Source organism: Rutilus rutilus, assembly GCF_951802725.1.
Source record: "Rutilus rutilus genome assembly, chromosome: 2".
In the NCBI taxonomy this organism is placed as follows: domain Eukaryota; kingdom Metazoa; phylum Chordata; class Actinopteri; order Cypriniformes; family Leuciscidae; genus Rutilus; species Rutilus rutilus.
Window position 1 is genome coordinate 33,679,977 of NC_140210.1, and position 16,682 is coordinate 33,696,658.

Below are 16,682 nucleotides of genomic sequence, written 5' to 3' on the forward strand. Positions count from 1 at the left end.
GAGTAGAGTGAGTTGCCAACTGAGGAGATTGTGTCGCTCGCTGCGTGAGGAGAGTGAGTCGGTCGCTGCGTGAGGAAAGTGAGTTGCCAGTTGAGAGTGAGTCGTTGTGTGAGGAGAGTGAGTCGCTTGCTGCGTGAGGAGAGTGAGTCGCTCGCTGCGTGAGGAAAGTGAGTCGCCAGTTGAGAGTGAGTCGTGTGAGGAGAGTGAGTCACTCGCTGTGTGAGGAAAGTGAGTCGCTCGCTGCGTGAGGAGAGTGAATCGCTCGCTGCGTGAGGAAAGTGAGTCGCCAGTTGAGAGTGAGTCGTTGTGTGAGGAAAGTGAGTCGCTCGCTGCATGTTGAGAGTGAGTCGTCAGCTGAGGAAAGTGAGTCGCCAGCTGAGGAAAGTGAGTCGCTCGCTGCGTGAGGAGAGTGAGTCGTCAGTTTATGACAAGTGGAAAATGCCATTTCCAAGGATACCCTGGTGAAGGAGCAGTCTACCCTTCTGTCGCCGTCAGTCCATGTGGATTTTCGAATGGGATTGATAGGGACTGCTGACGACAGACCGGCGGCGTCGTCACGGTGAGTGCACAGTTGGAACTTTTACCTGACGGCGTATATGAGAAATGTATGAAAGATATGTACGTCTAAATGGGCACGTCGCCTTAAAAGACACCTGATACATACGTCGTCTCCATGTAGGTTATATCACCTTTAAAAGCATTTAAAAGTTTGCATTAGTAGATGTATTTGTTATAGGCTATTGCTTTTACAGTAGCCTAATTAGTCAATACTATATATATATATACACATATATACCTGTATAGGCCTATATTATTGGCTGTTACTGAAGTACAACAAATTAAACATGTTTTTAAAATGAAAGGCATCCTGGGCACTATAGCCCTAAGAGCCCATGCACAATTTTTTCTTTCTTCCTTGTTTTCTCGTGCTCTCGTCTTAATTTTCTTTGTCATTCAACATTTTCTTCAACATTAAATGAATTGGAGAACAAGTTATTGTAAGCAACCATGCTTAGTTTCATGCAAATAGTTTATCTATTTAGGCAAATAAGAGGTTACAAGTATTAATAGTAAAAAAAGGTGATGGTAGAAATGATAGTTAGATCTATCTTTATGACCAAAAAATATGTATTTTGTGCTAAAAAGCCTATTTTCCAGTCATTTATTTTGTCATTGTAGATTTCTTGAAAATAATAGGCTATTAAAATACTTTCTTGTTGCCTTCACCTGAAAACTATATTGCATAAAGTTTGATATTGTGAGCTAGTACTCGCCCATTGTATGGTCAAGTGCAAGTAAAATTCCATCAATATTTACCGAAGATATCAAAAGTAAAACTCAGAATGTCACATTCCAGAATATTATGTTGATAGATTATAATTACTGAATTTATGCATTCATCTTTAAAGTTGTTAATAATTGTGAAAATGACATAAAATAGCAACTCTGAGGGTGTTTAATTTGCACATAGTATTTAATCTCTAGGAGAAAGTGAGGAGTTTTTAACGCGAGTAATTTTTTGACATTTTATAATTATGCTTGTAAACAGTATAAAGATTACATTAATGACACACAACTTAGAATTTTTGAAGGAATTTGGCTGTTGCTACCGGAATGGTGCCCATTAAAACTCATTCAGTCATCTGCCTTTTTTTCTCAGTTTATTTAACATGTAGGAGTAGACATTTCTCATTGATGACAAGTTATGGTAATTGTTGGTTTCTAATAAAACCATGAACAAAATAGAAACAATTAATGTAATACAAGTCTAAAATCAGCTTTGACAAATTAAATAAATATGTAGGATCAAAGAAACTAAACAAACTAGAATTCAATGCAGGCCCATTCAAAATATCAAACAAGCAAAAGGAACTTATTGTCAACAACTCAGTTCCTCACAGGACATGTCTGGATCAAAGAGAGGTGGCTTCTTATATTGAAACACAGAGATTGGGCTTAATTAACAAGAAGTCACAGGTAAAATCATTAAGATTTGGTCATCTTAAGTCACATTGAAAGGTAGCAGACTTTCTACACTATGTATCAAGAACAGGAAAGTAAAAGAAAAAAAGTTAACAATGATTGATAAGAAAGATAGAAAGCTAGAAAAAAAACATGAGGGTCTGTGGTGCGACGTAGTTCTCAACGGCGTTAGTTTCACGCGTCTGTGGTGCGACGTACACCCTTCTCTCACGTAAAAATACACGACTGTCTCCTTCGGTAGGTAATCCAAGGCACTTTACACACGCCATACTTCCGGCCGCCATACAGTCAAGACTGATCACACCGGTGTGATCTTATCTATGCGTCATTAAAAGAAACTTCAAACTGAATACTATTATGACTGTTCTGCTGATGGTTTAGTGCCCTGTCTAGAAGATGTGTTTAAAATCATATGGTGAAATCATAGAAAAACCATATATTGTGATACCTAAAATTACATATACAACGTGTTGGTTACTGGAGTAAAATAAATGGGAAACAGTGTTCAGATTAACCAAGTATAAATTTTTTTTAATTAAATTAATTATGATCCAAATGGTATGTTTATGGTTTTACAGAAGAACTCTGTATAACATGCTGCGTTTAAAGTTTTGTCTTGAAGTTTAAAGACAGTCTTGAAATGCTTCATTTAAGAGAGCAGTTACTGGAGAACAAAAGCAGTCCCAGTGGCAAAATTGCTATTATTATTTAGCTGTTTGTGCGGTTTTATTTATCTTTCAGTGCAAAGTACATTAATAATCCATAAGAAAACAAATTCAGTTTTTCATGTTCTTACGGGTTTTAAATTGACCTTCAGAGCGCTGATTCAACAGTGAAAATGAAATTGGTAAGCTAATAATAAATCCACTCTTTTTTTTTTTTTTTTTTTTAAGATCTACAAGAGACAGTAGGGACTTGATTTACAACATAATTTAATGCAATGCAAACAAATCTTTTTAGACTGCTTTCAAGCAAAAAAAATAACTGCGCCACTCACTATCCCATTAAACCTTTCAGAGCAGAGTCCAATGACACCGTGATCAATAAGGAAAAATTACTTGCGCCTACAAAAACAATTGAAAAATGTTAATGTAATAAACAATGCAATAAACAACAATGGCAAATTATATTCGATTGTTTCAAATGAATGTAGCACAAATCACTACATTGAAATATGTGTCTTTGGACTGAATTGTGAGGATTTTTTTCTGCGCTTGAGCATTTTCTTTAAGTGCAGCATAAACAAGACCAAGTCTAAAATTACAAACAAAACATTTTTTTATTTAATTTCATAGAACTTAGAAAAACACAAAGACAAAACAAAAACAAGCTCATCTTGCCTACAATGGATTTACATCGTGCTCTTTTTTTTCTGCAAATATTTACATTCAGTATGTACATGAAGTGGAAATGAAAAACAATTGCCACAGTAAGATTTAATAGTAATAACAATACCACTATCGACAGCAATGACAATATATATGTGAGTACATACATCGCAAAGTCTGAAAGGACAGATAACAAAACAGCGAGATATAGATATAAAAAGTATAAACTGAGGTGTTACGTGTGGTTATCATGTGTTTCCAATACACAGTTTAAGTTTTAATATGGATTTGATGGATGAATATAAAGCAAAAAAAAGTAGACTCATCTGCTCACCCATTTATGTCCATTTCTAGAATTACATGAGAGATAGAAGCCAATCAATATTTGCATTGAAATATATGGAAAAAGATATCATGGAATATCCAGAACTATATCTTCAATAACGTTTCAACAGATTTAAATTAATGGAACGTTTACCAAAAATAAACCCTCGCCCTAATGTTGTTCCATACCAGTATGACTTTCAGTGTGACACAAAAGAGAAACTAAAGAATGTTCAGGTCATTTTTGTTCATGCAATTACGATTAATTATGCATAAACATCAAACTGATCTATAAGGTGTTTTTAATTGTAATTGCATGTACATTTTTTTTTTTTTTTTTTTTCTCAGTTTGTGTATTACTGTGGAAGGAATGCCATACTGGTTTGACAACATGAGCAAATGAGTACAAAACTATATTTATTTATCAAATCAAATAAGGCTTGAAATAGGAAAATAAAAACCTGGAAAAAACGGGAATATTCCATAAAAGCTCAATTATGGAATGGGATTTATGAACTGTTTAAATTAAATTAAAGTTATTTGAATTGACCTTTGTAATTTTAATGAACAAAGATGGTAGACTTGGATGAGAATCTTTTTATCTTCTATTTCTTGAGTGTATTCCTTCATTTCATGAATAAATATAGTATCTGCATGTAGCAGAAAAGTTGTCACTGCAAATGTGAATATAATTTGTGTTTGACTCCCATAAAGGCACAGGTTGCTCAGTCTGCCTCTTTCTCTGTTTTTGGTGAGACGTAGGCATGGCCAAAGGGAGCGCAAAGCCATTCAGACTTTCAGCTGGTCAAAAATGTTAATCTACTTTCAAGCCAGCAACAGAAACTGTGCAGACACAAAACAAAAACAAAAAGTGTTCTTTTCGTATTTTGGAAAAGTACACAAGACAGGTGTGCACTTCCGTCTGCTTTACCAGAGTGGTACCATTTTCCGTTTCAGACACTGGACACAAATCACGCACAACATCACATTAATTAAAGCATTTGTACTGTTTACTGTGACTGTACCATATAAATATTTTCCCTCAGCACCTCCTCACATTCCCTCCATTATGCATCTGCTGTTATTGGATGACCCTTCCCAGCATCGTGCTGATTCACAGCCCCAGCAGACAGACAGGGCAGACTGTGCTGGCTTTTCTTGAGCAGCTGTATACGGTTGTGGCAGTAGAATTTAACAGCCCTCCAGTCCCGGTGGTTAGTGACCAGCAGGGGGCAGAGCTGCAGGCAGCGCTCACAGTCCGCTTTGGCGGGCACACGCAGCTCCATAATGTTTTGCACCAGGTGGGACTCAACAGCTGCCCGCTCTGCTTCAGACCAAGGCCGCTTTAGCACGCCACGTTTCCCTGAGACAGAGAGGAGAATGTATGTTAATCATTATTCCTAAGCAAACACTTCACTGAAGCTCTCCCAGGTACGCGCGCGCACACACACACACACACACACACACACAGGTCAATGAGCCAGCACTGTGCTGAAGGTCTCAGTGCAAAATCTGGAGTTTTTCCCTAATCTAATTGTGATTTAAATGTCTTACAATAAACACCAACCATCACAATGGTCTTGCATATATTTTAAAGTAGCATTGTTAATTGTATACATTTGTGATTTACTGTAAACATCTACAAATATGAATTACTTCTTGGAAATTGTGTGTCCCATCATGTCCTTAACATTAGCGGTTTTCTTTGTCTGATTTTTCTTATCTCTTACTTTTAATCGGTTAAGAAATTTGGAAAGAAACAATAACCAATAATTTGTATTCCAATAATATTTTTCCCTATATTGTCCTAATGACAATTTTATGATTGGTTTATGTATTACAAACACTGTGCATTAAGTCATCATGGATTTTATACAATGTAAAAAAAGATTTATCAACAGAATAAGACAGAAAACACATTTCATAGTTTCTATGCTATAATAAAGGCTTTGTCAATTAGCACTGCATTATTCATATACTTTAGTGTTATTAAAATACCTCAAGATGGTTTGAAAAACACATTTATTGTCGCAATGGTGTGTTTGTGGTGTGCCGCAATCTGCTTTTTATTCAGCTACGTTATGTGACAGTGTTTAGCACTCCATAATGTTCACATCACCTCATTTTGGATAAATAAAGCGTCAGGTCACGCATAGACTATCTTGTCTCTTTCATTTTAAATCTAGATTTATTCACATTGGCCCATGAAAATTTCTACAAGAACACGCTTGCCCGAAAAAAAGAGCAGGGAACGAATTTACTTTTTATTAAAAGTGTATTCCAGAATCTAGACCCATGGGCCAACACAACATTTGAAAGCTCCCCCGCCCACATAGAGGCTCAGATATTTATTATAATTCTACAGTAATTGTGAAAGTTGCTTGTTTTCAAACTTTATTTATTAACCGAAACTGAGAATACTGATTTACTAAATGACTGGCCGAGAACCACTGCTTTACATGATGATGCCTACAGCTTCCCATAAATGTCATGTATGTAGATGTTTACGTCACAAAAGTACAAACCTACCCTGCCATAACCAGAGGCCCATGCCATGATGGTAGTTGAACAAACTCAGAGTTACAGGATTAGTTTCAAGTTAGCAAAACCAAAACAATTCAATCAGGCTTTGTTGGTACCATGACGCTGATCATCAACTTTCTCTGTCAACTCGGGCTTTGGTCCTGAGTTCATGGAGCTCATGCACATAACAGTGTGACATCGGTACCGAACAGCCAATCGTATGCCTTGAAACTTCTCGCGAAACTTGAAACTTTAAATTGTGTAATGGATTATGGGTAGGCTAGAATAATTATATAAATAATATAAAATAATTATAATGAATAATCATCTAGATTATTATCTAGCTATATCCAGACAATCTTGTCTTTAAAAAAAAAAAATCACCATACAGTGACCTTTAATTTGGAGCAAGAGAAACTGGGGGAGTGGCTTTAATGTGTCACTTTGCTGACAGCTGATTGGTTCAATTTCAAATGACGACGAACACCGCTAAAAGCTGAGCCACTTTCATGGTGCCTAAAACCCAGGGTTGGCGCAAACCAAACTGAAACATACCTGGCTAGCCACCTAAACTGGCTTCATGCTATAGGCCCCCAGATATGTCAGTATTCTGGTTACAAGAAATCTGAATAAGACAGCTGCCATATGCTTACTTTTTTTGTTGCTCTCACCTATTCTTAGTTAGTTTAGCTACACTGTACAAAGGTTGCAAAATCTGTGTTTTTTTGTTTTTGTTTTATGTAATTCAATAACCCTTGTTTAACTGCATTGATGATTGTGACTGCAATCCATGTTTACATGTGCAGTGTCATCCTCAGGCCCTGGAAATGAGGTGTACAAAGTAGTCGTCACACTGTATGATACAATCATACTGTCAGACTCACCAGTCTTGGGCTGTCCTGAGGCCTTTTTGCCGTTCATCTTCTTAGGCCGGGGGGTTTTGCTGTTGCTTGTGGTTTTCTTCATCATAATGGTGGTTGCAGGAGATGGTGCTTCTGGATTCTCTTTACTCTGCTCAACATCTGAATCCTCTGACAGAGAGTCAGCAGAGTTTCCTGACAACACTGAAAGGGGTGTGAAAAGAAGTATGACTGATGTGTCCAATACTCTTTATTTGCACCTGCCATGTGCTTGACACAACAAACTCACTCACCATCTAACTCCAGACAGATGTGATGTAAACTCATTCCTCGGAACAGGACGCCATCTCTCTCTCCGCATAGTACAACCCGACCAATCAGACCCATTAGCCCTGGGTCTTGGCCGATGGTTGCACAGCTTTGCGTTACATGATACTCTTTCTGCAAAAAGCTTTCCAATCGCTGTGTGGCAGCCCCGCGGTGCCCTTCCTCCTCGCCCTCACTTAACAACAGGAGCTGCGTAAGTATCGCCACCTGTCTGCGAACGCGTGTCTGCGTCAGTGCCCGTGGGTAACGTGTACCACTGGATCGAGCCAAGCTGCGTAGTAAGTCTGTCCCCCGCAGCGGAGTGGCAGGCGAATGATATGGCCGGGCAAACACGTAGGGGTTCTGTGGATCGATTCCTACACCAGCACGAGTCTGCAAAAGCACCTCCAGACAGGCTTCAGAATGTGGCGGGAGGATGAGCGGCTGCACGCGCCCACGTTTCCCTTGGACCCCAACGCGAGGGAGATGGGGGAGGACCAACCGCTCGAATGGTGAGAGTGAGGCCTCGAGTGGGGTTAGAGCTTGTGGGGCACCAGGTGCCATGGGGGTGGGGCACTGGGGTGTGATGCGGGCCTGGTACTCGGAGATGGTGAGTTTGGAGACTTCGCATTCACGGCGACGGTTGTAAAGGATGAGAAGGGCCAGGCTGGAGTGACAGAGGAGACGCCAGGCCTCAGCTGACTGTGGCGAGCGGGAGAGAGAGATGAAGGCAGAGTGCTGCAGCCGCCGCAGGTACAACACCAGGGAAGAGAGGGCGGAAAGAAGTGGGAGCATGTGGGGTCGACGTGAACTAAGAAAAGAGAAAAAGAACAAAAGTAAGTGCATGAGTTTAGAGAGACTGGATGATAAATTCTAACAGTAAATAATTTGTGTCTACACTGGACACGACAGCGACTGCAGCAAATCCATTTGACCTTTGTGTCAGAAGTGCAGGCATGTGGAGTATGTCAAATAAAACAAGGCATCAGTTTACTGTCAGGGATTTGTCGTTTCGCAACACATCCAGTGTCGACAGCATTACTGATTATAATGGGTTCTATTGTCTTTTGTCATGTCATTTCACATCACTTGCTGTCGGTGTATACACAGTAGAGGTCTTCTCGGGTCCTAAAATCAGTACCCGTCCCGAATCACTTCTTACCCGAACCCGACGTGCATAAATTATTATTTTTTTAAACCCGAGACAGACCTGATCAAATTTAGACCCGAGTCCAACCCGACGGCATTTATTTTCGAACCCAACTGGACCCGTACGTAAACAGCATTGCCGTGTACACAGGCTGCAGCCCCGCAGTCAGTCAGGAAAAATCCCGTTGTCCTGCTGACTGATTTGGCCACTGCTCCATTAATTTAATTTATTGATTTACTTATTTATTTTTTATTTATAATTTTGCCTGCCCAATGGATACAAGTTATTTCTGAGTTCAGCATTCAATTGTGACCAGTGTATTGGAAAAATAAACTTGATAGCTTGATAAGCTTCTCCTTCTTACTAGAGGGTGTGAGAGATGACACTTCGATTGACATTGTTCACCGTACTCTATGGAAGATCTTGCAAACAGCGAGTCTAAAATCCATGCTGACAGCGCTCGTTGTAACGGTAGGCAAAAATTTGGTGCAACCGTGCGTAGAGTCCTATGCACATAGAAGTGCGGATACGGAGAGAACTGTTGATAATGTTGTCAAAGAACTGCTCTAAATAAAATTTAGTTAAATGCTCAACATAGTTTAAAAGAATTCGGGTCTTCTCGGGGTCCATTCGGAAAAAGCACATTTATTTTAAATGACCAGAGACCCGAGGCCACTAATACTGAACCCGAGACACTCGGTCTTGGATCTGAACCCACTCAGGTCTCGGGTCGGACTTCGGGTTTTCGGATCCAAGTGGACCCGTGAAGACCTCTAATACATGGTGTAATATCAATTGAAAATGTCTGACCTTGATAGGTCAGTCTTATCCTCCGCTCCGCTTTCTTCTTCTCTCCCTCCATTGTCCTCTCTCGCTTCTTTCGAAGATCCTGACTCCTTCACATGCTCCACAAACACTGAAGTGGGCACCACCTCTTTTGTCTTCACAAAAATGTCTATCTCCTCATTCTCCTTTTTTATTTTTCGTCCTCCTTTTCTGGGAGGAGTAGCAGAAGTAGGTGGGCTCCTCTTTAACACAGACACTGGAACACCTCCTCCTCTGGGCGGAGTTGTCAGGGCTGGGGCAAGACTTTTGCGAATAGGGCTAGAGAAGGCAGGGCTCCTTCTGACTGGAGACAAAGGAGGAGGTGACTGTGGCGTTTCCACCACTACACCTGGCACAGGAGCTACTTGGAGGCATTGGGAATGTTTGCTCGATGATGGGAGAGATGAGTGTACACAATGAGAGTTAACAGAGGCGCGTGCTTGCTCCAGGGCAGAGCGCACATCAGGCTGGTGGGCATGGTGTTTGTTCAGATGGCGTGGGAGAGATCGGAAGTGACGGCCACAGTAGACACAGCGCTGTTTCTGTGCCATGGTGCTCTGCCCACGACCCACTGAAACACTGACACTATTAGAAGGAACTCCTGCAGGTGGTGGGCACTTAAACACAGGTCTGGAACGAGCAGTGGTCTGCAGAGGGGAGGTTGGGATGGAAAGTGGAAATGAGGGAGGATGTCTGGGGGATCGTTGAGGTGCCTTTCTCTTGGCATGTGCAGCAGGAGAGGAGAGGGCTTTGTGCCTCTTGCGGCGGTGAGATGTTCGCATGTGCATCTCTCCATTGGGATCATCCGAGTCGAGGTCTGAATCACTGGGCTCAGAGTGAGAGAGAGGGGAGGACGAGGGAGAGAGAGACCAGGAAGGTGTGATGTATTCCGACACAGAAAGAGAAAGTGGAATTGGGCAGGACTCTTCCTCCTGAGAGAGAAAAAAGCACATACATTTCAAAGATCTGTTGAAGAGTAAGTAATCTGAAAGGCATTGAAATGAGGTGTTTATACCCATTTTACTTCTGAAACATATATAAATGACAAACTTATAAGCCTCATGACTGAAAGTGAAAACTGTAGGGCAGAACTTAATTTTATCCACCAGGAAATGACTGAACACCACCAGCACTCACTTTGAAGAGGTTTTTGACTAGGATGAAGTGACCCTCAGCAACACAAGGCTGAATGAATGAATTGTTTGACTGAAGGATTCAATGATTCACTCATTAAGAGTCAAATGCTTCGTTCCTGAATGAATCAGCCATTTGAATGAATCAGTTGAATGTCAATGAGTCACTCACAAAAATATCTATATCTTTATAAAGGTAAAAATGCCCTTGAAATGTAAAAATCTATTTAAATTTATGGAAAAGATGATTTCTGTCACTGCTGTGAACTGACCACCACACAGAATATGAAGAATATCAAAACCTTTAGGAGTCAGCTGTCCACGGCAGTCCTAAATCTGCCAAGGTATCAACAGAATAAACACTAAGCAAAATATCGTCTAATTATCGTTATCGATAAAATCCCAGAAAATATCGAAATATAAATTTGTGTCAATATCGCACACCCCTACTATGGTAATAGCTTTCTTACCTGTACGTGACAACGTTTTGCTTCGGGGGGGTTGGGGTGAACTAACAGAACTTTCAGTTTTCCTGTGCGTTTGGCCTAAAACACTGTGTTCATGGTCATCCACATTGAAATGTTGACTACAAACACAGGTTTTTCTCTACGTATTTACGATTCTTTGCAGCCCTTAGCCACTGCCTACAATATGTTGGATGCTTAACTGGGAACCGAAAGTAACACTCCCACCAAACGGTCAATCTTTGAATTCTTGCAACAGGGAACAATACAAGTTGACACCATTATGACTAAACGTTTGCTAAGAAGCAAGGTGGTATTTGACTCTGGCATGCGTGTCCATAACAGACTGGAGGAAGTGGCCTTGGATGGCAACATGGCCAGTGCATTATGGGTGTTGAAGTTTTCCTACCTATTTGGCAAAAGAGAAAACGGAAGCCTTTTTTCCCCCGTTTTCTCTAGTCAGGTAGCACAGATTTTTTTTTTTTTTAATTCACACTTCTACTGTATAGGCAGCCAAGTTTTATTGAAAGCCCATTTTCCAGTGCTCTTTAAGTTGAATTTAAATAAAGTAGTACATACTGGATGGAACTGTAGGAAAATGCTGGAAATGTTAGTATGCAGTGGTGCTTATATTTATGGTGCATATACATTGATGCCCAGGGGTGCAACAATCATTTCAGGAGTGAGGGGAACAGGATCTTCAGCATAAGGCCTGAAAATGACTGTTGCTTGTTAACTGGGTGTGTAGTCTATGATTGTGCATTTGTAAAAACTGAACTTATTATTTACCTTTTTAATGTTGCTCTCGTGGTCCAAACTGCAATCAAAGCTACTAGGAGGCACAGTGCCATGAAAACCCTGAGAGGGGGAGGAAACATCATCACAAAATATTAGAGTGTGACTATAAAGTCCCACTAACATTCTCACACATACAGTACATATGAATAAATCAAGTACCATGCAAATAAACAAATATCAAAAACACATCTAAATGATCAAATTTGATGCAATTTGCATACAACTAGTATCACTAAGTGCAAAAGGAGCTTAGAGCATTGAGATGTGCTGGCCATTGTCATGGTTACACTTACCACAGCGTTTTCTCCCCACTCCGTCAAACTGTAATCCACAGTGATCTCCTCCCCCTTGGTGATGTCGCGGATCGCTATGACAATCAGTCGCACTTGATTTCCACAGTGCACTTCCCGAATGCGGCAGTTTGGTGGTGGGGGGTACGAGACAGCTCCCCTCAATCCGCTAGAGCCCTCCTCACTCACACTGCATGGGAGTAAACTACATCAGACAGCAATACACCAAAACAAACTGATATAGATTAACTTTTGTGTACAATAACATTTTAAAACGTACATCCTCCCGATCAATTTTGAGCATCCAGATGGTATAATCAAACATATCTTGTGGGGCGCTCTCGGAGTATGCATCTATTTGTAATTAAACTGTTTGACTTCAAAGATTTCTTATCCTGTTGCGCCCTTCTATAGGCCATGACCAGCGACTAGTCGATGTCAAGCTTAAAGCGTCATGGCAGAGCATTAAAGTATGCGCAACCGCTAGTATACATGTGTTTTTTGTTGAGTATCATTCATACATCAGACTGTTACGGCTCATATATGCAATTCATTGCAATTCAATGATAATTGAGAGATGGTCAAATAAATGTTCCCCAAAAGCTTGTTGTGTCATATTTGACATTTATATTAACATGGAAAAATCTAAAAAGTAAAATAAATAAAAACATTTTTATGAATAATCAAGTAAACCCAAGTTGCTTCAGTCCAATAACTGTTGATCTTATATTTACTTTATAAGAATCATGAAAGATTTCACAGCAAAAAAGATTTACTTGTTAAAAAAGTACAACTATCAATCAGAGGGCAGAAGGCATGAAGCAGATTGTGTACATTTTTCAGTAAAAATTGTGTCATACATCTTTATAGGCCCTAGTAATTTGCATATTAAATATGATACAACAGGCTAATATATTTATAAATAGGCATTATACTTATTGTTTAACAGAATTTTACAAAGAATGTTTACTTTAAGTTATGAGAGAATAATGTTTTAAAAATGTGGCTACATTTTTTTAATACGCATTGCCAAACAAGCATTCTTTTTTTCATATCCTGGGCAAAATCACACCAACAAAAAAAACACAAAAAACACACACATGTTTATATATATATATATATATATATATATATATATATATATATATATATATATATATATATATATATATATATATATATATATATATATAAAAATGGTGTATATATTATATATATATATATATAATTGTTGTTTTTTTTCCACTATGACTTAACGCAGCAATAAACAGATACAAACACACACATACCATGAGCCCTGACACACACACACACACACACACACACACTGGCCCAAAGAAAATAAACACGTTGCAATAACATACACAACCAGCATTCCAGTAATCCCCCACCTCGATATACACACAACTACATCTCTCGACCACACAACAAACACAATTACTTGCTATCTCCTCCTAGCACACACACACACATACACATACACACACACACACACACACACACACACACACACATACACATGCACATACACAGTCAGTCACTCACCAGAGCTGAGCAGATTGTGTTTCATAGTATGGTCCATCAGCAGCAGGGACTCCGTGTTTGTCCTCACGACCGTCACCTGAAACACACATATTATAGGTATTTGCACACTTATACTATCTCTGAAACATACACAAATATAATGTTAAGCTGTATGGTTTACTTGAAAGAGTAAAGGTACATTCACACTTACAGTGATTAAATCATTGGAGGTTGACTGGTCACTTTGTTGCTGCTAATTGCTGTCAGTGTGAATACCACTTGACAATAGAGCTTGGCTCCTTATTTCTCTATCCAATTTCTCTCTTTTTTTTTTTTTTTTTTAGCATTTTCTGTTTTCTTACACATCAATTAAAGAAACTAATTTTTTTTTTTACCTTTCTCTGGTCCATAGCTGTTCTCTGACATGCTCTCTTCCTCATCCTCTGTGGCGAAGACTCTGTCGCACACCTTCACTGGTGTCCCTTTCCTTTTCCTTCCACAGCCACGTCTACGAAACACACACACACACATCATCATCATCATCATCATCACATTAAACGGACAGCCTGAACAACTTAATCAGCAACAAAACATAAATCACCCAGACGAATCAATAACCTGGACACATCAGTGGATCAATGGAAATCACAGCACAAATCCTATTCAGTCTTACTTCTCTAAACCAAAAATGTGGAAGGAAAACATGTGTAATTAAGACTCGTATAATGCACCTCTATTTGTTACTAAAAATAGCACCGCCTATACAATTCATCTTTTATACCTGGCTTAACTAAAGGAAGCCCGTCAACTGATCTGAATCATTATGTGTTACTACGCACATCAGAAATATAATATAATGCTCATCTTAGCAAGCATCACTAATTAATCCACTACATATTCACTCTTCTTCTTCTTCTTCTTCAAGAAGAAGAATCAGTTAGGTAGAATCTATACATGTACATAATAACAGAACTCTGATCTAGAGAAGTTTTCCTCGCAAATCAATAATCCATAACATCTTCAACAGTGGGTAACTGACCACATAAACGTGTGAGCTGCTGTTAATAGAGCAGTGTATGAAAGCCAAAGATTCGTTTTCCACAGATGCAGCGGTGAATGCTTAATTAGACACGTGTAGAGATGTGCAGTCTCTTGGTTACAGATGTGTTCAGTGTGTGTGTCGTGCCTGACGTATTCATTGAGCTGTGATAAGACTTAGTCTTGCCGACTGGATATTGATCTGGCCGACCCTCCATCTGGACCCGAGAGCATATGTTTGCGTGTGCTTGTGTGCATGTGTGCATGCAGGCGGGCCGGGCGGATTCATATGTTCATCCCTCGATTCACCATTTCAGGTCAGCGTAATAAAGATCTGAGATAGAGATAATTACAAAGACGATAAAAAACAGTTCTATGAAACTTAATAAGAGTACATGGCAGTATTAAACTGATGTGAATGATGGAAGTGGGTCAATGACATATAAAGCTTAAGTCGGCAAAGTAACACTTCGAGTGTCTACGGTGCCTAACACATTATTATTTTGTGGTTGTATTTTTTATTCATATTAACTTATAATTATTGCATTCTAGTTGCCAGGTATTTTGTATTTTTAGCATCCAATTTTACTTTTAAAGACAGAAACATATTCATACTCGTATACCAGTAATGCATTCAATACAATAATTCACAATCTTTTTTTTTTATTGTTCACTTCGACCTATTATGTGTTGGTTTAACCCTTTCACACGCAAGTTTAAAATATTCTGGCTATAATGGAAAGGATTATTTTTGCCTCTTCCATAGACATCAGTGTGTATTTTACAAACTCTACGGCCCGGTTTCACAGACAGGGCTTAGACTAAGCCAGGATTAGACCATAGATCAATTAGGACATTTAAGTAATTTTTATAAACATGCTTAGAAAAAAACATTACCGATGTGCATCTTAAAACTAAAAAGGCACTGATATATTTTTAAGATCAGTCAGTGCAAGTTTATTTCAGTGGAAACAGCTCAGACTTACATTTTAGTCTAGGACTAGTCTTAAGCCCTGTCTGTGAAACCAGGGGTATATGTATTGTTTGTTTAGTACTTATGTGAATTTATATGTCTAAAACCTAAAATAAACATTATGTGGTTGAAAACACTAAAAAGTTGTGATATATGACAGCTCTGAGCGCACCTGTCTCTGGCTCAGCGCCAGCCAACGCGCGAAAGCACATTAGAATTTAGCAGTTGATCACGTGATGCACCGACCGTTCTAATCACACCGGTGTGATCGTACGCTCCAGGGACCAGCCTAGACTGATCACACTGGTGTGATCATACGTGCAAAAGGGTTAAATCAAGAATTGACATGGTTGTACCACCTGATAAATATCAGTTTAACACAAATTTTACATTGAACAAGCTTCTACTTGGATGCCTGTATTAGCTTTAGCCTATATGCTAACAAGTTCATACATAGAATCTTTAAATACAATAAAGAAGTTTATGATAAAATAGCATTTTCATAGTTTCTCATTGGTTGTACCTGACATGGAAAGTGTACCAACCTACCCATACTTTAAAAGTAGCTATTTTGATCAGTATTTGAGAGAGATCTACAAACCTTTTCACTCAGCCACAAAAGATCAATTGGGCTCCTCTGGATGCTGCATTAACATGCTTACTCTTTATTACCATTACTCTTATTACCAGTTCATAATAAAAGACCTGTGTTCACTTAAAGGTGCACTGTGTAATTTCTAGCGGCATCTAGTGGTGAGGTTGCGAATTGCAACCAACAGAAGTTACGGTGGCCGACAGGAAAAGACGTCGTCGTCTGAGACAGCAGAGATTAGCCAGTTAAGCAATGAGGTTTAAATTAAGAAATTAGGTTTATTATTCAGTAAAACGATATGTAATTGCGAATATTATTGTTACTTGTTCATCATTGTGTCAGTGTTTTATTCGCTGACTTTAGCTAGCTGCTTTGCATGAAGAACAACATAGTGACGAAACGCGTTTGTCCATTTAGGGCTACTGTAGAATTGTGAGACAGTACAGCACCGTTGAGACTGTACTTCTACCCCTTAAAGCCTTGTTTTCATTTGTGTTAAATTAAATAAGGGGAACATAAGTTCCATTGTGACAGCTGCACTGATTCAGAAAAGAAAGGATTCAAAAATAAG

General features: G+C 39.2%; 1 protein-coding gene across 1 annotated transcript in view; it reads right to left on the reverse strand.

Annotated features, from left to right (window-relative positions):
• Positions 1–3,238: 3,238 nt before the first annotated feature.
• LOC311283044 (uncharacterized protein) overlaps positions 3,239–16,682 on the reverse strand; it is a 22,115-nt gene continuing 8,671 nt past the window's right edge. The window contains exons 2-9 of the mRNA XM_084397206.1: positions 13,904–14,016; positions 13,530–13,605; positions 11,988–12,174; positions 11,686–11,754; positions 9,285–10,231; positions 7,312–8,135; positions 7,043–7,222; positions 3,239–4,998 (exon numbers count right to left, since the gene is read on the reverse strand). Of these exons, the coding sequence (XP_084253332.1) occupies positions 4,703–4,998; positions 7,043–7,222; positions 7,312–8,135; positions 9,285–10,231; positions 11,686–11,754; positions 11,988–12,174; positions 13,530–13,605; positions 13,904–14,016 (2,692 nt within the window). The 3' untranslated portion in view covers positions 3,239–4,702. The remainder of the gene's footprint in view (positions 4,999–7,042; positions 7,223–7,311; positions 8,136–9,284; positions 10,232–11,685; positions 11,755–11,987; positions 12,175–13,529; positions 13,606–13,903; positions 14,017–16,682) is intronic.